The sequence below is a fragment of the Gobio gobio genome (assembly GCF_949357685.1).
Source record: "Gobio gobio genome assembly, chromosome: 15".
Classification (NCBI taxonomy): domain Eukaryota; kingdom Metazoa; phylum Chordata; class Actinopteri; order Cypriniformes; family Gobionidae; genus Gobio; species Gobio gobio.
The window spans coordinates 42,112,240-42,136,526 of record NC_137108.1 but is presented as its reverse complement, the minus strand read 5'-3'; the positions used below and the strand labels follow the sequence as shown (position 1 = coordinate 42,136,526).

General features: G+C 37.8%; 1 protein-coding gene across 2 annotated transcripts in view; it reads left to right on the top strand.

The window, feature by feature from the left end:
• Positions 1 to 24,287, top strand: part of rims2a (regulating synaptic membrane exocytosis 2a) — a 159,634-nt gene that overhangs the window by 95,868 nt on the left and 39,479 nt on the right. Inside the window, exons 21-22 of one of the 2 annotated variants that reach the window (XM_079837860.1) lie at positions 591 to 757; positions 23,106 to 23,350. In XM_079837860.1, coding sequence (XP_079693986.1) covers positions 591 to 757; positions 23,106 to 23,350 — 412 coding nt within the window. Of the gene's footprint in view, positions 1 to 590; positions 758 to 4,871; positions 5,088 to 23,105; positions 23,351 to 24,287 lie in introns of those variants that run through there. The other variant, XM_079837858.1, reaches the window with a different exon arrangement.

Here is a 24,287-nt window from a genome sequence, read left to right as displayed (position 1 = left end):
AATGCTTTCAGCACCTTGTTGAATCAATGCCACGTAGAATTAAGGCAGTTCTGAAGGCGAAAGGGGGTCAAACACAGTATTAGTATGGTGTTCCTAATAATCTTTTAGGTGAGTGTATATGCCGCAGAAGTACCATAGATTGAAAAGCTGTGATTGATTAAACATGACTAAATGCTTCTCATGTTTGGAAAGGTGTTTGACGCTTGTTGCTTTTTCAAATGCACGTTATAAACGACTCCAACTCAGTGCTTTCAGACGGAGCAGCATTTACTACTGACCACAGAGCCGTGCTTCACTGACAAGCTGCGCATAAAAGATATTCGCTGCCTTTGCGATTTCATAATCACGATAAGCCAAATTTCATGTTAATTGCAATTTATCGTGCAGCCCTAATTTCTACCCTACTCTCTATTTGCCATTGGTCACATAAACAGATAATCCAGTCCCAGCTTTATGGCATTGACTGAAAATGAAGTTTTGAAAATGCCACTTCACCTTTAACCGCTGCGACTAGTCTTGTTTTTTGTCTCAAGCTTTTTCTATTTGCTGTCTGTAAGCATCTAACTGCTCGTGTTGTGTTTGTTCTGCAGCGTTCAGGCAGGGATCCTCAGCGGGGAGAAAACCTCTCGGCCAAGTCTTCGGACAGTGATGTCAGCGACGTGTCCGCTGTGTCGAGAACCAGCAGTGCATCTCGATTCAGCAGCATGAGCTACATCTCTGTCCAATCAGAAAGGCCGCGGGGCAGCCGTAAGATCAGGTGAGACGGCCTCTTCTCAAGTCACTGTCAAACCTGTGCGGTATAGTTCAGAGGAACAGTCTACAGTGTGTGCTCCTTAAGTTTGTTCTTTGAGGTCATGTACAAACTGCAAAGTTTTGGGGGTGACAACTGCATTTATTTGCAGGAGTGAATTCCTTCGTCTCATGGCTATAAACAAGAAACATGGGTGCCAGTAATTTAGCTGCTAGCTGTTTGACCAAATTAATGTTAGAGTCTGGAAACCAGTGTTATTTTACTATTATTTACGTATATACAATTAGCTTTTATTTAGATTTTTTTTTTAGCTTGTTTTAGTAATTGTGTTATGTGCTTTTACAAACAGCAAAAACAGACAAAAAGAACATCCGCGTAAATTACTGAAGGAGTTAGTAGCTCAGGAGAGGAGCTCGCACACATAATAGTAGAAGATTTCTTACAAAAAATACTTTATTTAGAGACCAAAAGCAGAGACAAAACGTTTTCTATTCACATTAATATCAGTCGTAACAGACAATAGCACGCCTGATTCTATTAAAAAAATTATTTTACCATATTATATCCAATAAAGTAAACTCAAAAAGTTGATTTAAAAACACACATATCTTAATAGCATATAACTGTTTGTACACTTGCGTACAGACCGCACAAAAAATACAAACTACAGTTTTTTTACAAAAATTGTGCAGCAATTATACAAAAGATTAAACAGAGATTATACAATAATTATATAATTATACAAAATAATAAAAGGAAGTTTTTCATAATAATCAAGAATATAAATGCAACACTATCCAAAAACAACATCATAATATGAAACATCATAATATGATTAGCGTGTTTATAAGGAATAAATCCAACAAAAGACAGAAACAAAGAATACCAAAGGAAAATGTCAAAAACATCACAAAAAACAATAAGGTATATGTATTTTTAAATCAACTTTATGAGTTTACTTATTAAAAACTAATTATATGAAAAGAATCTGGTGTGCTGTTGTCTGATACAGTATGCTTTTTTTTATATTTCTATTTACTGTACCTTGGCATTATTTCTAGGTTTTTCATCTAATATTTCATTGGTAACACTTTACAATAAGGTTGTATTAGTTAACATTCGTTAATGCATTAGTTAACATGAACTAACCATGAACAACACCTCTGTTCAGCATTAGTTAATCTTTGTTAACGTTAGTTCATAAAAATCCAGCTGTTCATGTCAGTTCACAGTGCATTAACTAATGTTAGCAAGATTTTAATAATGCATTAGTAAATGTCCAAATGAACAAAGATAAATAAATGCTTTATAAGTGCAGTTCATTAATAGTTCATGTTAACTAATGTAGTTAACTAATGAACCTTATTGTAAAGTGTTACCATTTTATTTGATTTCTGCTTCATTTCTAAATTAAAAATCTTAACAAAAATTAATAGCTTTAGTTTTAGTTAACAATAGCAATACTGCTGGAAGCATATTATCATTTGACAGTTGTTAGTAAAGCAGTGTCAATAGAGGCACCAAGTTTATGCATGTTTAGTCTCAGCCTCAGCTCAGACGGCGTGCCGTCATACCACCCACAGTATGTTCACAGAAGTCTAAATGCAAATTGCACACATGACTGACAAGCACTAACCAAAAACTAGCAGTTCTAATCTGATTGACTAGGACATTTCTGATCAGTCCACCTGGAAATATATTTACCAGAATTAAGAATGCATATGTGGAATTTGAATTTAAGAAAGTTGAATTAAAATGAACAGAAATTCAAAGCAATTCATGTCATTTCTATCTAGAACAGTGAAGTTTGTCAATGAAGTTTAAAAAGCCTTAAAGTTTAAAGGTTCATAAAATCATAATGTCGGTGAAATAATAGGCATTCATTTTTACTCGACCGATTACTGGTGGACACTGCTGTGCAATTATTTGAGTGTGTTCTTGTGGTATCATTTGTTTCAGATAAAGCTGCCTCTTAGTGGCTTCTAAAAACAAAGCTAAGCTAGTTTATTCGCTAGGCATGCATTTGGTTATATAATGAGGTTATCACTCCTATAAATACCTGCTGTGCACAGAACAGGATTAAACACTCAGAAGAGGAGTGATGATCTTCTTTAGCTGCAGTGTGTACATGGCCTGAGAGAAACAGCATCTCTGTAGAAGACATCCATTATGTGGATCTGAGTGCGTTCAAGGTTTGGTTTTGTTCAAGTGAGTTTGGCGCCTAACTCTGTGTCCACTGGCATGGAAGAAATCCAAATGATCCAAAACACATTCTTTGGGGTGTGTCCGTTAAATGTACAGTGAGCAGGTTGTCTTTTTTTGTGATATATGATTGGTTTCAACAAGCTGTGACTAAAGTCATGCATGATGGCAGTTCTGAATGCTTTGGTTTCATATAGTTTCAATTTTATGTACAATACCATTCGAAACTTTGGTGGTTAGTAAGACTTTAAGAAAAAAATGAAAGGTGTTAGTTCTCCCAAAAATGACATTTCTGTCATTTAATCAACCTCAAGTCGTTCCAAACTCGTAAAACTTTAGTCATCTTCGGAACACAAATTAAGATATTTTTAATAAAATCTGAGTGATTTCTGTGTCTCCATTGACAGCTACGCAACTACCACTTTGACACTTCAAAATTTCATGGAGATTGTCAAACTAATTCATATGAATCAAGTGGTTTAGTCCAAATTTTCTGAAGAGACTTGATCGCTTTATATGATGAACAGAGTTATTTTTAACTTGTATTCACATAAACATTCATCAACTCACACACCAGTTGTGGTAAACGGAAGCTCAAACAGGTTTGGTTGACGTGCGAGAACCAATGAGGTTCATTCTCGTGTGTTAGCGTTTTACGTTTGAGCTTCCGCCTTCCACAAGAACCAATGAGTTTCGTTCTTGTGTGTTACGCATAATCTTCGAGCTTCTGCAAGAACCAATGAGGTTCATTCTTGTGTTACGTATCACGTTTGAGCTTCCACAAGAACCAATGAGGTTTGTTCTCGCGTGTCATGCAGTTTCGGTTGAGCTTCTGTTTATGTTCGCTGATGAAGGTTTATATGTGAAGAAAAGCCTAAATTAAATCTGTTCATCATATAAAGCGATCGAGTTTCTTCAGAACATTTTGACTAAATCGCTTGATTCATATGGATTATCTTTACTATCTCTTCATGAACTATTTAAAGCATCAAAGTGGTAGTTGCGTAGCTGTCAATGGAGGGACTGAAATCACTCAGATTTCATCAAAAAGATCTACTTTTGTGTTTTGAAGATGAACAAAAGTCTTACGGGTTCGGAATGAGATGAGGGTGAGTAAATGACAGAATTAAAATTTTTGGGTGAACTATTTCTTTAAGTAAGGATAGAGTAAATTGATCAAAAGTGACAGCTTTCTATTTCAAATGCTGTTCTTTTAAACGTTTTATTCATCAAGGAATGCTAAAATGCGGTTTCCTCGAAAATATGAATGTTTTTAACATTGATAAAAATAAGAAATGTTTCTTGAGCAGCGAATCAGCATATTAGAATGATTTCTGAAGGATCATGTGACACTGAAGACTGGAGTAATGATGCTGAAAATTCAGCTTTGACATCACAGAAATACATTTGAATTTTAAAATATATCAAATTATTAAACAGTTAATTTAAATTGTAATAATATTTCACAATATTACTGTTTTTATTGTATTTGTGACAAAGTAATTGCGGCATCGAGAGACTTAAAAAACATTTGCAACAAAGACCTCCAGCTTTTGATTGGCCGTCAGCCGACATTTGGATAATCCTCTCACTCCGTGCCAGTGAACACAAATGGTTTTACTGAAATGCTAGTAAATAATCACCGGCACCCTAGTGCACTCCCATATAACATGCTAGAGGCGTATGTTTTAGTTCTGCAATGAAACACATTTTTGTTCTGTTTTATGTGCATACTGTCTGACTTCTGTTGGTTTTACTGTTTGCATTGCATTATTTTGTCGTGTTGTCATTCATCCGTTCTTTCTTTATGGTTTACATTCAGGTAGTGTTGACACTTATTTTCACTGTGCTTAATTTTTGTTCTGCATGCTGCTTGCACATCTGCTTCTACTTCTGCCGGCCACGCCCACAGCAAGGGGCGGAGTCTCTCCAGGGAGGGGGAGGAGTTGGTTGGAGATGCGTTACCAGAGGAACATGAGGAGGGAGGGTTGGATGAGGACAGAACTAGGAAGAGGGGAGGGGGGAGGGCAGGAAAGCTGAAGAGACAGACAAATAGTGTAGACAGAGAGGAAGCAGAGCTGGAGGAGCCTGAAGAGGGCGTGGCCCAGAGGACGGTCTCAGAGATGGACCTCAGGTAAACTGTAGTCGCCATGGCATCCAACTGTATCTTATACCAATGGTTTTCAATCCTGCTTCTGGGTACCAATGCTGCATTCACGCCGTGCCGTAATTAGCGTAATTTTGCAATGGCAACACGTGGTGTTCTACTCAGAGCTGTTCACGTCCTTGGACTGGGAATAAAGTGTTTTAATGGCAACACTATCAATGTTTAAGTTGCTTATTGTAAGTTGTCTAAGTTGTAATTACAAGCACTACGAGGACATGAATGCCTTTTACAAGTTGAAGTCTCGTAATTATGGGAATCACGACATGGCGTGAACGCACCTCACCCGCTCTGCACATTTTTTATGTCTCCCTTATTTAACAAATCTGATTCAGATCATCAGCTCATTAAGTGAGAGCTCCTGAACTGAGGTCCGAAATCGCCCCCCTATTCCCTCATTCACTATTCCCTACATTAGTCCTCTAATACAGTCCACTTGAAGAAGTGTATGAAACGCGTGAGTGAATTCGGACACTGCCGTTTTCACATAGTTTGTGCTTGCTGTTTAATAATCATTTAAAACGTAGCAAACTGGCTGCTCCATTAGTAAGATGAAAAGATTTATATTAAACTCTGTCATGGAAACTGTTTAAACCTTAATGAAACAATTTAATTATCAATTAAAAAGGAATTTATGCCTGTATGATATTACGCTGTACCCACATTGGAGCAGCGGTTTGGAAAATTAGTAGATGGACGATTCAGCTGCGAGTCGAATCTTCTGGCAAGGCGCTGGAATTTATTCGGCATGACCCTCACAGTGCATTATGGGTATTGTCTAGCTGTTGAGCATACATCAGCTGTACTCTTGTTATTGTGGTGCATGGGATTAAATGAGTGCACACAATAACGTCCACTGTGGTTTCGGAGACCACTACAAATGGCTGTCCCCTCAAATATTGCCCTATATAAGGGTATAGGCGGCAATTCCGGACGTAGCCTGAGTGTGTCAGGTAACGGAGACATACAAAATGTGCAGAGAGGTGGGTCCCCAGGACCAGGATTGAAAAACAGTCTTACTGTATACCATAGCTACAAAATACTGCATACAAACATACTACTTGTATATTCTATTTATGCTTAAACTTTAAGATGAGAACCATTCATAACATAATTGAGTGCAGAGTTGGGAAATAGGAATTGCAGAGTTGGAAATTGGGTAATTGAGTCAAGGATACGTTCTTTATTATAGGACGACCTATATACTAATATACTATATTCCAGATATAGCTTGTGAGTTATGTTTACATTAACATAGAAAACTTAATCTAAACCTGCCAACTCGAGTTCAGTGAAATGAGTGTATAGATACAGTAGATGGCAAGCCATGGTGATCCGCTCATGATAAATGAATCCAGCCCTATTTCAGTCCTGTGCTAGTGCTGTCTTCCTTATGTTAATGTATGTCTGTATGTCATTTTAATGTGCTGCTGTTTGTGTGTGGGGCGACTATAATTCAACAGTTATGAGGGCTTTATTTGAGGTTTATTCAGAACATGTCATGAAATGTGAAAGTCTTTATTTCAGTGTCCCCAGACCTTCAAATACCCCTTTTACCCCGGGAAAGGCCTCCATTCAGCTACAGCTTCATACTCAATTGACACAGAACCCTGTTAGCAGTCACTCAACAGTTGCACATATTGATGAATCTCATAAATCTTTCATTAAAATATGTTCAGGGCAAATTTCAAAAGAAATTGAACCATAACATTTTTAGGAATTTTGATCTTATTTTCATGACAATTAAGCAGTCCCTGATTATATTATTAAAGGGTTATTAAAGTGCCCCTATTATGCTTTTTCAGATATAACCTTTCATGCAGTGTGTAATATAGCTGTTTGTGAATGTAAAAGGTATACAAAGTTTCAAAAATCAAAGTGCCTGCTTTATTGTCTCCCAAAAGAAATAACCGATTCAGAACTGCCTGAAACGTGTCATCCAGTCTTACGTCCTGCACGAACCTACATAGGTTTGTAACAAAATTGCATGATTCCAGCCTATGGTCTTCATTGGCTGCCCGCGAACAACATCTTCTTTGACCCGCCTTTAAACACTAGTTGTAGCTGAGGCCTTGAAGAGTTTTGTTCGTGTTGTCGACATGATGAGAAAACTCTGTTTTCTGCGCTCTGAAATCAAATCCACTTTGCACGCATTTCCAAATAATGAGGACTCAGGCTCGAATTGATATGGTAAAACCGACGCCATCGTTACTGTTCGTATCACTGTGCATCAAACGCTGAGGAAGATATGGAGCTGAAATTCAGATATGGTAATAGGTGTTTCGTTTCGAGCACGCTGTAAGCGGTAGACTAATCAAAACAGACTGGGCCATCTGACCAATCAAAGTAGACCAATCACAATGTACTGGCCATCAGAATAGAGTAGAACAATCTCAACAGACTGGGTTGTCTGACCAATCAGAGCAGAGTAGAACAATCTCAACAGACAGGGTTGTCTGACCAATCAGAGCAGTGTAGACCAGTCCCAACAGACTGGGCCATCTGACCAATCAGAGCAGAGTAGACCAATCACAACAGACTGGGTTGTCTGACCAATCAGCACACAGTAGACCAGTTACAACAGACCCGGCTATCTGACCAATCAGAGCAGAGTAGACCAATTAAAACAGACTGAGCCGTCTGACCAATCAGAGCAGAGTAGACCAATTACAGCATACTAGGCCATCGGACCAATCAGATCAGAGTAGACCAGTCACAACAGACTGGGCCATCTGACCAATCAGTGCACAGTAGACCAGTTACAACAGACCCGGCTATCTGACCAATCAGAGCAGAGCAGAGTAGACCAATTAAAACAGACTGGACCGTCTGACCAAACAGAGCAGAGTAGACCAATTAAAACAGACTAGGCCGTCTGACCAATCAGAGCAAAGTAAACAGACTTGGCTCACCGGAACCTTTAAAATAACATAAAAGGGGCACTTTAAGAGTTCTGTTTTATATTTGACATTGATTTTATTTTATAGCTAAAAGCCCTTCTCATTCAGATTAAAATATTTGACAGAAATTGACTTTTTTTTTTTTTTTTGCATGTAATGTAATCAAGGAAAATATATTAAATAATGTCAAACAAATGCAGGTTTAATTTTCTTTATGAAAATTATATCTCCTTCATTTTGATTTCAGTGTGAAATATGACCCAGACATGTTCTTGACTGGTTTGGTGAGATTCACTGATATATGTACATGGGTCCATCAGTCCGGCTCCTTCTGTCCCTGTTTAACTGCTCTCTCAGGCCATTTTTTGTGATATTTATGAGCTCCTGCTCATCTCAGTGTTGACACTGCACTTGTCATCTCAGCTTCTGAGCGATGCATTAGACTCTGAATCGGGTTTGTAATGAGGAAGATAGGAACATGATTTTCTTTGTTAATAAGTGACTCGAAGCGCACACAGACCTTTCAAGCGCATCGTTGATCATATTGCGCTTAATGAACCTACAGTACAAATGGATGGGCACAGATTGTGTATAAGGAACTGATTTAGCTGAAGAAGCGAAAAGTGTTTGCCTTTAATGCCATGCGTTCTTCAGGTGATCTTTCTGTGTTTACTGAGGCGTGTTGAATCAGCCAATACATGCTTTGAAAAACAGGAAGTGATGTCAGTGGCATTACATTGACGATGGTGGAAAGCCACAGGCATTGTCTGCCTCATTAGATGGCTTGTGCAACATGTAAGAGGCATGTGTTCTGGTGGCAGTTTTCTGTGGGTTAGTTATGCAATCTCATGACTAATATACACGTATGAAACTAGCAGGCGGAAAAAAGAAGGAAAACAAAGCCATAAAGAGCATTACTTAGCATTGCCTTACAAGGCACAAAAAGTCTTTGAGGTTTCAGAGTAGACAACAAAGCATGTGTTCGCAGCACACAGACAGTCATGTGATGTGTCAACTCTTTTTCATTTCCAATGGTTTTTGTGGTATTATCCTTTAGTCAGACCATTTCAAATCAGAGATGTCCGTCTCAAATGCAGAAGTCCCTCAGTGCAAAAATCATTTTCTAAATCAGCCTTGTCTTGTTGTTCAGTGAAAAGATATTATATAAGCGGATACATTTAAATCAGATAAAATTACTTGATAAACAAAATTGCCTGAAATTGTATTCAGAGAATATATCTTAATTTAATTTAAATGAAAAATTGACACTAAAAAAGATTGTCAGTCTGTCAGTTTTTTAGTTGTTGGTCTACAGTATGTAAACATGAGCTCGATTAATGCTTTAGACGCTGCATTGTTTCTTTCTGTTGTGCTCCATCTAAGCTGTTTTCAAATGAAAGATTGCATTCTGTTTTGACTCTTTACTCATTCTGTGCTGCCTGTTTGGGAAGTTTTGAGTTGATGAGGTGAGTTGCCTGAAGCTGTGTTCATTAGGGGGTACTTCAAGTTTGAATTGATGGTAAAATCCCTTATTATATGAGTATATATATATATATATATATATATATATATATATATATATATATATATATATATATATATATATATATATATATATATATATATATATATATATATATATATATATATATATATATACTTAAAGGCATAGTTCACCCAAAAATTTAAATTCTGTCTTTAATTACTCACCCTTGTGTCGTTCCAAACCCGTAAGACTTTAATTCATCTTGAGAACACAAATGAAGATCTTTTTGATGAAATCGGAGAGCTTTCATTTTACATTTACATTTATGCATTTGGCAGACGCTTTTATCCAAAGTGACTTACATTGCATTGCATTCAAGGTACACATTTGACATTTTGTCAGTCCTTGCTTTCCCTGGGAATCGAACCCATGACCTAGGCATTGCTAGCGCCACACTGTTTGAGCTACAGGAAAGCTTTCTGTCCCTCCATTGCCAGCTACACAACTACCACTTTGACGCTTCAAAAAGTGATGAACAGGTTGAATTTAAGCTTTTATTCACATATAAACATTCATCAACTCACACATCAGTTGTGGTAAATGGAAGCAATTCGAGAACCAATGAGGTTTCTTCTCGTGTTACGCAGCACATTTGAGCTTCCGCAAGAACCAATGAGGTTCATTCTTGTGTGTAACGCATCGCGTTTGAGCTTCCGCAAGAACCAATGAGGTTCATTCTTGTGTGTAACGCATCGCGTTTGAGCTTCAGCAAGAACCAATGAGGTTCACTCTTGTGTGTAACGCATCACGTTTGAGCTTCAGCAAGAACCAATGAGGTTCATTCTCATGTTAGGCATCACGTTTGAGCTTCAGCAAGAACCAATGAGGTTCATTCTCATGTTAGGCATCACGTTTGAGCTTCAGCAAGAACCAATGAGGTTCATTCTCATGTTAGGCATCACGTTTGAGCTTCCGCAAGAACCAATGAGGTTAATTCTTGTGTGTAACACATCATGTTTGAGCTTCAGCAAGAACCAATGAGGTTCATTCTCATGTTAGGCATCACGTTTGAGCTTCAGCAAGAACCAATGAGGTTCATTCTTGTGTGTAACACATCACGTTTGAGATTCCGCAAGAACCAATGAGGTTCATTCTTGTGTGTAACACATCACGTTTGAGCTTCCGCAAGAACCAATGAGGTTCATTCTTGTGTGTAACACATCACGTTTGAGCTTCCGCAAGAACCAATGAGGTTCATTCTTGTGTGTAACGCATCACGTTTGAGCTTCAGCAAGAACCAATGAGGTTCATTCTCATGTTAGGCATCACGTTTGAGCTTCAGCAAGAACCAATGAGGTTCATTCTCATGTTAGGCATCACGTTTGAGCTTCAGCAAGAACCAATGAGGTTCATTCTCATGTTAGGCATCACGTTTGAGTTTCAGCAAGAACCAATGAGGTTCATTCTCGTGTTACGTTTCGTGTTACTCATCACATTTAAGCTTCAGCAAGAACCAATGAGGTTCATTCTTGTGTTATGCATCACATTTGAGCCTCCGCAAGAACCAATGAGGTTCATTCTTCTGTTACGCATCACGTTTGAGCTTCCGCAAGAACCAATGAGGTTCATTCTTGTGTTACGCATCACGTTTGAGCTTCTGCAAGAACCAATGAGGTTCATTCTTGTGTTACGCATCACGTTTGAGCTTCCGCAAGAACCAATGAGGTTTGTTCTCGTGTTACGCATCACATTTGAGCTTCCGCAAGAACCAATGAGGTTCATTCTTGTGTGTTACGCATCATGTTTGAGCTTCCGCAAGAACCAATGAGGTTCATTCTTGTGTGTTACGCATCATGTTTGAGCTTCATCAAGAACTAGTTTCTTTAATTCAATTAGTGTATTAAATTGAAAGCCCTTCTTTAAACGTATTTAATTGATGTATGTTAATGGCAATATTGACATCTCAATGCTATTTCACATCGTCATTAATGTGAAACTGAAGCCGCTATGATTATGTGATGAGATACTGATGCTGACTTTCTGCTTTGTATCAAATCATTAACATCTCATTTTCAGAAATGTCAAGTAAAGAGCATCTGAATGAGCTTTGGAAGCTAATTCCTAATTTGCAGGATGCTGTAGACACTTTCCATCTAAGAAAGCCCAGTATGGGAAAAGATAAATGCTGTACTCTTTACTACACTTTCAGAATTTGCCATTTTTGATCAGGACTGGAAGTTGATGATGGAACTAAATTTCATTAGCATCGCCTAGAGCAGTTTAGCGCTGCGTCACATTCATTTAAAGGTCACTTCTCCCTGGAATAGAGCGTTACTGATCTAACATTAGAGTTTCTAAGGCAGCACCCTAACTGAAGTTTTATATATACTATAAATTGAGTTTAATAGAGTCTTGCATTCGCATGACTGAGCTAATGTCAATAGATATTGAATAAAATAGTCAATGTTCAATCAGTTTGAAGCATTTTTATTAGTACTTTAATAAAAGAAGCCTTGTTTTTTTCCATTAATGAGCTTGTAATGCACTCTGGGATTGCTTTCTCTGTGAAGGATACATGCAATGCTGTCTTAGAGTGTGGCCAAAAATATGTATCCTAAAATCCATAATCATACTGCCTAGCTTTTGAAACTGCCTTTGTGTCAAGAATGAGACTCGTGAGACCTTAAAATACTACTTATGTAGGCAGCTCACTAGATTTTGGATTGGAAATTAGTACCTTGCAACTTAGCGTTATTCGCTAGGTTTTTTATTTTCTCAGTAACTATGACCCAAGTTCGCTGACAGATCAGATCTTAACACATTCTCTGTCTTCTAACCATTTTTTGCATTTAGCTATTAGGTGTGAGTGAGAGTGAGAGTTTAGAGCGATAGTTAACACTATTTTTACTTTATATTTTACTTTATATTTTCTTATAGCATAACCAGGAGTGTTTTCCCCTCTTTAAGATGAAGAATGATGAAATCTATTAAGGACTTCCATCCATCAATTTTCCTCCATGTCAGTTTCTAAAAATAACTATAGTATGTTAATAAAAAAACGGTATTCGCATGCTGTTCAAGGGCGTATTTCATTTTATTCAGGCCATCAGAGCCCTTGAGTATTCGTCATGAAAAGAATATGTATTAATAGTGGCGATTGTTGAATTTCATGTCTTGGCTGAATTTGGAGTCCTTAAGCCACATTCATTTAGACAATTAAATCCAAGAACCCAAGGCGCTGTTTCCATAGAAACATATTTTCTGCATCACCTCCTCTATATAAATTCAAGGACAGAGATGGTGACCGCATTCCTCTTTTGCGTCCCTCTCAGTATGTGATTATTATGCATTCACACAGGTTGCATGCTCCTGACATTGTGTGAGTTCCATCTCACGAGGAAATATTAACTGAAGTATCTTGTGAATTTGAAGTCTTGCTCTTCAATCTTAAAGTTACTGCATAGCTGTCATAGCTAGGTATGCAATGCCCTGAATCTTCAAAACGTGCATTCCTTCATGAGGCTGTTTTATGCTTATTCCGGTTTCAGCTTTTCCGCAGTCCAAATTTGAGGCGTAGAATGGTTCTAAATCAAGAAAATGGATTTACGCCAATGCATGCTCACAAAAAAATACTGTGCAGGTTTTGTTTGGTCTAAAGGAACATTGTGGCCTAGATGAAAATGCACTTAGCAAATCTGCATGAAAAAGGAACAGTCTGTTCAGCTGTGGATGAGCAAAACATCCCCGGAGAGACACCGCGGCGCTCCAAGAACATTTGCCGTGGGGATGGTCTTATCTGCCAAGACCTCCTGATAGACCATCAGGAGAAGCTTTGGATGGAGACTCTGGCCTTTGGTAGAGAAATGTCCACTTTGGCAGAAGCGGCGATGTCCTTTTTTGACCATCATATGATCGTAGTGTACAGTATGACAGTGATGCTCAGGTGACCTTCTAAGTAAAATTAGATGAGCTGATATTGTCATCAGGCTGCAGCTGGAAAACTATGACTCTGTTCCACCAAGAGAACTGCTTTGCTTCCCTACTGTTTTCATAGGCAATTCTGTTATTGTATCCTCTTAACCTGCGCCCCTATTTTTGAGCATTTTCTGAAAACGACATACCCAAATAAAAATGTCTGCAGCTCTATATTCATAAATCTGGTCTTATTTTAAACTAGACACTTGAAATTTTGTTACCCAAGAGTCATAATCGTGTCGGTTTGTGAATGTGAATGAAGACGTAACCACTAGCAGTTTGTGTTGACAAAAAATTGCGCAAAAGGACGCCTTTTGATTGGTTACTACGTCCATTCATCAAAACTTTGCTGGCAAGGCATTGGCTAGGCAATGATTGCCTTTATCCAACTAAAACCACGGGTGCAATGATTGACAGCTCGGGGAGCCTGTAATGCGCTTCATGCATATAATGACTCATTAGAAAGCCTGTGATTGAAGGAGAGAGACGAGGGAGGGCTTAACAATAGTCTAAGCTTGCAGGAGATATCGCCAGAAACTGATTAAAATCAATATTTCATTGAAAATGGACATGATTGATTACTCTAACTCAAAATGCTCATGCAAACAAAGGAGGATTTTTCCGTTGTTTTGGATTAAAAAGTGGGATGCATTTTGAAGAGTGGACCCTTACACTGACATGTATGCTGGAGTTTCTTGTGTTCGTCCAATCTGATCTGAACGATATGAGATGAAAGATGAGTACTGTGGTTATTTTGTTCATGTTTAAATAGCGAGCGTTTCAGTATTTCATTTAGCCCTTTCCTCTCTGGTGTATTTATTGCAAAAACAAGTTCAGAACATGAATCTTGAGTGTTTAGCTTTAAAATGATGCATAGTTTGTGATGGTTGATTGAATATCTTTTATAAAACAAAAGTAGATAAAAGTACAGACACGCCCACTCACGTCAACCCCCCCACCCATGATCCGCTGCGGGTTAAGAAGTTATTCTAATTTTTTTTTTTTACAAGATAACTTATTTTATTGTGTAGGACATTTCAAGATAATTATGCTAGGTATTTATTTTATTTTATTTCATTATTTATTTTATTATTATTGTGTTATTTATTTTATTTTATTTTTTTATTTTCCAATTTTATAATAAAGGTATTGCAACATTGTTATTAATTTTGTTATTTTTAATATTTTATTTTTAATCAAACAATCCCAACCCCAAGTATTTTATTTTATTATTTTTTGTATTAATTAATTAACCTTTTTGCAGTGCATGTAAGGCCAACATTTTAAGATAATTATGCTCGAGATTAATTTTTTCCCCATTTTTTTTTTTTTAATAAAGCTAAATATTGTTTACAATATTTAGTAAATACTAATAATTTTAAAAGAAGTCAAGTCACCTTTATTTATATAGCGCTTTATACAATACAGATTGTTTCAAAGCAGCTTTAACGTAAAGAATGATGCATTTTCGGCCATTTTTCAGCTGAAGTCAGTTCAATGTTGATTCAGTTCTTGTAAAGATCATCAGTTATTAAATTAGTTCATTTAATCTATAAAGCAGTTCTGCAAAAAAAAAAAAAAAACAGTGATGTCATTGTCCAGCTCAGTTCAGTTCACATACAACAGCGTCAGTACAGTCAGATCAATAATATTGTTGAATAGTAAATGTCCCCAACTAAGCAAGCCAGAAGCGACAGTGGCAAGGAGCCCAAACTCCATCAGGTGACAGAATGGAGAAAAAAACCTTGGGAGAAACCAGGCTCTGTTGGAAGGGCCAGTTCTCCTCTGGCCAATGAACGAACACAATGTGATTATGATTCAGGCCGCATCACAAGTCAGAATTCAAAAGAACAAGATCATTCTTTCATTCTGGTCATTTTGCGTTCCCCGTTGTGACAATGGCACTGAATGGTCAACTTAATGGTGCACGTCCTTTCACACATACACTGTCACATCTCTATGAACTGTCATACTTCATAACATCACCCCAGGTATTGCTCTGGACTGACAGCCTGTTTTAGAAGGCCTCCTTTATTAATGGCAGATTAAAACACCAAAGTGCCTGAAGCCGTTAAGGCGTTAGTAATCCTGCAGTAAACACCCGTGCAGTTTGTCAGAATGCTCAATGATCCATTACAGATACTGTGGCTTCTCTTTACACTGCCACAGACCATGTGACCGGTTTGTCACTCTGGTTACTGTGGCTTCAAGTTTGAAAAAAATAACTTCAACAGATGAAATTGCAGTTCCAATCTGATGGAAATCTTCAATTGTACAATTGCTGGGGTAAATTCTGCTGAATTTTCAACAGCATTCATTATACTATTAGATTTAATTATAGTCGGTTTTGCTTGTAGTCAAACTGTGCTTAAACTGATTTGTACTTAAACTCTGACACACACAGATCTCTTGTGTGTCAGACAGTGCTCTAGGTTGAATATCTCTCACGACGGCAGCAGTACTGCACACATTTTACACACACCTCAATAAATTTCATCATCAAAACAGTCATGCCACTTTTGAGTGCAATAGCTCAGAGAAAACTCCACCTGCAGTCCAGTTTAACTGCTATCTGTGACTATACAATGCTGCACTTTGTCTTTTAATAATATAATATAATTAATACAATTAAAAACATTTGTATTACGAATTGCATATTGATATTAGTCATATTAATTATAATAATAGTTTTATATTTTAGCATGTTCTGAGTTATGTTCAATACTCAAAATATTGTATTATTATTAGGTGTGTAACGGTACACAAAACTGACGGTTTGGTACGTACTTCGGTTTTGAAGTCACGGATCGGTACGGGTTCGGGACAGCAGTTTTACAAAATTGCTTTTTATTTATTTTTATTAAACAGTGGTTTATTGAAAAAAGTGTCTGTCCTTAAATTAATTAAATTATAACTAAAAGTTTATTGAAGATATTACTGTAAACTATATAGGGAGCCTTTAATTGCACATTAATATTAAAGGTTCACAGCAGAGCCCAAACTATTAGCCTAAATTCAGTTGCTATTTTTTTTTTAGGTATAATAATTAACACTCAAATAAAAGTATGCAAACATGTAAACTTCATATAAGGCAGTTTTTGCAATAACTTCTAAATCTTGTTGTAAAATAGTTTTTTCTCCAATTCGTCGTTGAAATATAATCATTTATACAGTGTCATTTTCATGACAGGTTCATTTAAACATAGGCTACATGAAATGATCAAAACGTACATCATTAACAGGTTAAGTAGAATGTAATAAATATATTGACTAATATAGTGTATATATTTAGGGAAAGAGTTTATTTCTCTAGTGAACTAACAGCTGTGGACACTGAATGTAAATGTGCCTGAGGTAAATGTGATGCTACGTGACATTTAGTTTACAAGCAGTTATATTGAGGTCTTTCCGCCGTTGAAACACTGATTGAGCGATTACACCACATATGATATGTGACAGTAAGTTGTAATGTATCCTCAACATACCTTCAGATGTTCATTCATGTTCATTCTTTAGGAAGAGATAATCGATCGCGTTCCCAGATGATCGCGTTCACGTCTCGCGGCCGCTTGAACTGTGATCAATAATCAGTCACGCCACATTAAAGAGCGTCAAAACGGCATTTAGTTTGAATTTCGTGATAAAATGGACTGAATACTTAATATGTTCGTGTGGGAACTAGGATTGAAGTGTGTTCAGCGCTTAAAACAAGCCGACTGTTAACTGTTAAAGATTGCATTCGGAAACCGAACCGAAAGCCCTGTACCGAAACGGTTCGGTACGAATACGTGTACCGTTAAACCCCTAATTATTATACAGTTTGTATGAGTGGCACGTTCATGCCATTAGCATTTAATATTTCATGACATTTATAAACAAAAAGGCTTCAGGCCCTGTGTTTGAATCTGGCCTGGTTGCTTTCTGAAGCAGGCTGTTGGTCTGGAGCAACGCCTTGGAAGATATTATGAAGTATGGTTATTCAAGAAGAGTTGACATTTTATATCTGGAAGGATGTCCACATTTGAGAAGGCACTGTTAGGAGACTTTGGGCCAGATTTACTAACAGCTTGTGCCAGTGCAAACCCTCTTTTGGTGTTAAAACAAATGTCAGGATTTACTAAAGACATGCAGTGAATAATTAGCGCTGAAAAGCGTGGACAGTTAATTTGTGGCTGACCTCATTGCATATGCATTTGTAGGAGTTTCCCTTCAGAATTTATGGGAGGAGAGTATTTAAATGAATCATGTTTACTAAGGTTTACGCTCGTCAATTTACTGGTGTTTGCGCCATTATTTACCACCCAAAAAAGCACGTCTTAAACCAGATACTAACCGGTAGATTTCTTTGGTCATTATGGAAATGATCCGGCTGCGTCTGTGTTCTCTAATTTGTGTGTCATCAGTAGATCACGTGCTAAACTTTCCACTCCAATCTGCGCTTTTGCTGAATTGCGCTCTCACACTAATTTGCCCTGTTTAGTAAATCTATCCCTTTGACTTTCTCAGATTTTGGTGTTTTTGACGTGTTCAGGTTTTTACAATCCATATAAACCATGTAGTATATATAACCACATAATGTTCTCATCATCGTCTTTGTGAATTTGTTTGCAAACTTTTGCACAGATAATACCCTGACTGTCTGTCAATCAGGTGGTGAGATATAATCGAGAGAGATTGATGTGTCTTGTCATCACAGCAGCATGAAGGATTTTGTAAAATGGTGTCCAGCGTTAATCTCCACCTGGGTTTTGTGTCTGTCAGATCGGCTCTATGACCCTTTCTCATTTCAGTGATGAGAGGGAGGTAATGGCCATCTGAACCCCTGCGGCGATCCGACACATCTCTCTGTGAGAACGTGAGAGTCTGCCAACATCTCACGTGCCGCGCTGCTGGAGGAAGCTGTCTGCATGATGAATAGTGTCTGCCAGCGTCCCGTCCAATCGATCAGTCTATGGAACAGTATCTCTTTAGAGCCGTGATTAACTCTCAAACAGTTGTGTTGAGCTGTGATTTCCCCCAGAGACTCGTATCGCTACAATAGGGACAGAAACATATTCTACACATTTGATTTCGTTGAGTTCTTATTGCTGTGCAATGACAGTAGTTGACCACGAACCGAAAACTATCATTCTGCAGCACAAGTTAATCGAGTCCTAAAACATTTTAGATAACTTTTTTCATGGCCGTTCACATAGAATATTTTTTTTGCATCAATCTGTGCAGTTTTTGTGTTTCTGTGTAAACACCAGTGTTGTTATTGTTCACTAAAACTATTAAAATTCATTTTCATTATTTGATCATTATTCAATGAAAAACTTACACTTTCAGTTTCTCTAAGGTTGCTTTTTTCTACTTTGTTTCTTTTAAAATATAAACTTTGTCTCAGATGTTTCACTTAAAATTCCATGGAATGAGAAATAAGACAATTGTTGACGGGGTAAGAGCATAGAGTATTAAAATGAATATGAATAGCATAGCTCAAATCATTTGGTCTTTGAAGAATTCAGTGAGAAATGTTTACGCTCATGTCGAGATCTCTGACTTTTAATCACAGTCTTCGGTATCTTGGCAGTTTGAGACATTGTTAATAGTTTAAAAATAGTCTGTTTTATTTGTTTGAAATCTTTTCTAAAACTCAGGTGACACAAGTCTTTGTCTCAGGAGAAACATCAAAGGCAGTGGTCCTCCTTTTCGACAGTAATTATTAAAACGCTTGGTGTTTTCAAACAGAAACTGGGAGTGTTGATACATTTAAAGAATTACAATTCATCGAAACTTCATGATTCCAGAACTCTGTTATTTATGATAATGATTGCATACTGGGCCGTCCTAGTGCGAGGTAGCGGGAGCATGGCCCCCCTCGGTCTGTTCGCCTTTGGCCCCCCTTGGGTTGCACCGCCCCCTAAAGACATCCCCGATTGCATAAAATATGTTTTCAGTATATATCTTGTTTTTGTTTTGTAGCATTTTAATTTAGAGTTTTAATATAATTATAATAATAATTTATTCATTGAACATAGTTGTGTCATCCCTTAGAAGTTTGCTGGGGCCCTCTAGTCTAGTGGGCCCCGGATCCCTAATAGAGAACCACTGATCTAAGAAATGCAGGAGACTTACCTATAAGAAGACTTTGTTTGCTCTCCATTTATTCTAATTGCAGTCTGGGAGAAATGATTGAGATAGTAAAGAGATCTAGTGTGATTTTTTATTTTCTGGTCAGCTACAGTTGTCATAAATATTAGGTGTAATTTTCAATGTATTTGACTTGGGTTGAAGGGATAGTTCACCCAAAAATGAAAATTCTGTCATTTACTCGCCCTCAAGTTGTTCAAAATCTGAATGAATTTATTTCATCTGCTGAACACAAAAGATGATATTTTGAAGAATATGAGTAACCAAACAGTTGATGTGCCACATTGACTTCCATAGTATTGGAAAAGTAAACTCTTTGGTTACCAACATTTGAAACTCATACAGGTTTGGAACAACTTGAGGAGAGTAAACAATGACAGACTTTTCATTTTTGGGTGAACTATCCCTTTAAATGAGAGTTGACTGCTGTAGAGAGTATAGTGGGCAAGGTTTTCCACTCTTTCTCATGTGATATATTAGTCCCAAAGTTTTAGTATCCAAGATTACCAGATGACAGCTTGATGTTATATGGCTGTATTTGAGCAAAGCTGTAGGTCAGGGCTACATTTCGAAAAGGCTAATTGTAGTAATTGTAATCATGTTGTCAGAGCTCATTGATTTCCATCACGTTTCTGTGGCTCTAATTGCATTGATGAAGAAGAAGAGCAGACCTCTCTACGGCCGCACGTGTATCATTTAAACACATTTGTAATCATTAAGATTTCATTAGGTTCCTTTGTCCAGGAAGTCATTTGTCTCTTTGCTTCACGGTCCGTTCACAGCCGCGCGAGACGCTAATTTAATCTTTTTACACGTGTCCTCTTTTTTTATCGTGCAGAAAGAAAAATAGACCAGCCTGTGTGGTATATAGAGCAGCATGCATTTCACTGCTGAATGAGTGAGCTTAACAAATCAAACTCAATGTCATCTTACTGAATGCATCATGCATGAGATGTTCATATCAGTTAGGATGAAATAGGTGAGGTGCTGCAAGTTTTTATGCCTTCTTAGGAGCGATTTGTGGGTTGTGTCTGAGCTGTGGCTCTTAAATGAGTCACACTGAGCTGCTAGACAGCATTTTAAGGCGTTATAAGCGTGCTCCCAACAGTCCCATGATACATTACCACAAGCTCAAGGAAGCAGCTCTAGAAATATTGCATTCATCATGGAAAATTTATAAAAATAGTTTAGTCAAATTGTACAGTAAAGGTTTACCTGACAAATATTTTTTTGAGTACTCCCTCCGGTGCGAGGAAGACCCGTTTAGATCTGCTCTGGCGGGTAAAACATCTAGAGAACGCCCTCAAGTTAGGCCAAGAAGATTTGTCTGTAAGGGTACTGTCTAAACGCACAGTTACCTGACAAATATTTTTAAAGTAAACCTGACTCTCCATTTTCTTCCACCACAGATAGGGGATTTCATCTTTATTTTTTATTTCCTTTTAATTCCTATTATAACTGTTATACTATATATATTTTTTTTTTTTCACTTATGACTATTTTAACTTAATTTCTATGTAAAGCACTTTGAATTGCCACTGTGTATGAAATGTGCTATACAAATAAATTTGCCTTGCCTTGCCTAAAGGGACAGTTTTTCTCCTATACTTGCATGTGCTACTGTATTTATTTTTCACGCTCATTCCACGAGTACTGCCTTGTTAGATTAGCAACATGCTAACATCAGACCCTTGTGTAGTCCTTGAAACAAAATACATTTACTTTAGAAGTAATACTGCAGATACTTTCTCTGAAAACAATACAGTGTTGCTTCTCAAGCCAGTTTATCTTTTTGAATGATTTACTAGAAAACAATTTAAAAATACTCACGAGAATAGAACTTTTGCCGTTTTTGTAGTAGTATGAACAGTAGACCACCACGGTGAACGTTATGTCATGTCTTTGTTGATCTTGGAACAGCATTTCAACCAACCAACCAATCAGATTTGAGGGACGAATTTACAGTTTATGTCAAGTTTAGGTTTACAACCAGGGTTAGGTGCTTCTACATCCGAGTTATACACCTATCAATTCCCTCTGATTTGAGTTAGGGTCAGGACTATGTTTTCAGACAGTAATGTTGTTCCAGGATCAACATAATATGTTGAAATCTAGAACTTTTAACCAGTAGTTACTTGTGTTGTATTCTTGATCTTCTCTTTGATTTTTAAAGGGATAGTTCACCTTAAAATTAAATTCAGTCATTATTTACTCACCTTGGTGTTGTTCTAATGCCGTATTCCCTTCTTTCTTTTATGGACCACTTTTTATTTTTTTATGTGCTCATACATATAATGGCAGTGAATAGTGACCAGCATCAAGGTTTTTTTTAAAAGACGCAAAAGTATCATAGATTGTTCACTCCATCTCACCCAGAACAAGCTCACAAGATTAACAAAAACACAACATGAAATACAACTCGTGTACTTTCTTCTCTGAGGTGATCTATATTTGTTATGTTTGTTGCAACAGGAAATTATTGGTTCTGTCAACTGCCATTCTGAGTTCTGGTCTGGTGATATTTAATTTAGTGAAGAAAGTACACAGATACTTTTCGGGGATTTCTAGGTGTTGCATTTCATGTCACATTTTTGTTCATCTTGATTTCTCACACCTTTTGTGCTTTTTCTGGGCGAGTCGAAGTGAACTGCGCCACTAATAGAGTCTCACGAACGCACACAACATGCAGCCGTGCACAGAAGACCAACCGCCATGAACAAGAATTTAGTTAAATAATACATTACATTTCAGTTTGTTTTTCATCAAACCCTATAGTATACCCCCAGAACACGTGGAAAACACAGCACATGATGCATGGGATCATTCTGTGATACTCATGTGTCTTTTTTAAAAAGCTTGATGGTTGCTATTCACTGCCATTATATGTACAAGTGCGAGCGTGACATTTTTAAAAAATATTTTTTTTTGTGGTCCATAAAAGAAAGAAGGGCATACTGCATTAGACCAACACCAGGGTGAATAAATGATGACTTTATTTTCATGTTATTGTGAACTATCCCTTTAAGGTCTAAAATCTTGGAAGTCTCTTTTCACGATACATTATTTAAATCCAAACTGCAGTACGTTTGCTTCAATGTGAGAGAACTAGCGGCAGTGGTTTACCATTGTAGATAGACACCCCATCAATGTTTTTATCCACCATTTAATTCATTTGACTGGTTTTACTACTAAAACTTAAAAAAGTTCCCAAAAGTTTACTGTGAAGCACCCTGAGCTGATTGGAGGCCTAAACCCTTTAACCTTTGACCTTATTCTGACCTGAATCTCCGCTCCCCTTCTCCCTCTACTTACCTAACTCTCTACTTTCTCTCCTCCATCGTCCATCCCTCCATCAATCCATCCATCCAACCAACCGTCCAACCATCCATCCATCCATCCATCCATCCATCCATCCATCAATCCATCCTCTACTCTTCCCCTCTGCCACTCCTCCTCCTTTCTTCACGTCTCTTCTCCATGGGTCGCCACTGACAGTGAATTTACGTCCAAAATGAAAAACAGGCAAATGGGACCGGCGGCCGGGGGCAACATGACCAAGAGCACCAGCATCGGCGGGGACATGTGCAGTCTGGAGAAGACCGACGGCAGCCAATCAGACACGGCCGTGAGCCTGGTGGGAACCGATGTCAAGAAACGGCGCTCCAGCATCGGCGCCAAGATGGCGGCGGTCGTGGGGTTGAGTCGAAAGAGCCGCAGCGCCTCGCAGCTCAGCCAGACAGGTAGGAGTCCAATCATGTCTGTCCGTCTCTCTGTCCTCATGTTTGTCTCTAACTCAGCGTCCTTTATGTTCCTTTTGTTGTCTGTATGTCCTTCTCAACCCCTTACAGGGTTTACTTTTCTTGCATCAGCTCTAACAACCTAACAACTTTTGTTTAAACAGCCTGTGTCTCAGAGTGTAAATTGGGTCAGTGCAGGACCGAGGATCACCGAATAACTGAGACCCTCTGTTTCACACCTCTCTCTCACTTTCTTTTTGTTGCCGTTTCTCTGGTGACAAAAGTTCGCCAACTGTTTGCAGCTTTTTATTTCAGTCGAGTGTGGGATTAATGAATATCAAACTGCTTGAAGTTTAAATCATTCTGTGCTGTTGCATTATGATCATTTTATTTGGCATATACACAAAAGTAACATATTATTACCATGGGTTTTTTTTGGACATGTACAGTGGTAATTTTATGTTTTAGGACATTTAGCATTTTAATACATCATGGTTTTCTTTGACTACATGTATATGATAATCATTGAGCCATATCACCCTGTAACCCAAGACTGGTTTCCCACTGAAGCTAAGCAGGGTTTAGCTTGGTCAGTACCTGGATGGGAGACCTCCTGGGAAAACCAGGTAGCTGCTGGTAGAGGTGTTAGTGAGGCCAGTAGGGGGTGCTCACCCTGTGGTCTTTGTGGGTCCTAACGCCCCAGTGTAGTGATGGGGACACTATACTGTCAAAGAGCACCGTCATTCGGATGAGGCGTTAAACCGAGGTCTTGACTCTGTGGTCATAAAAAATCTAGTGGTGCGCCGATCATGATTCTACATGGCCGATTCCGATACCAATTTTTTTCAAGAAAACTGGCCGATTCCGATACCGATTTCCGATTTATTTTAATTAATTTTTTTACACAATAAAAGAATGAAAGTATACATGAACAAGATGT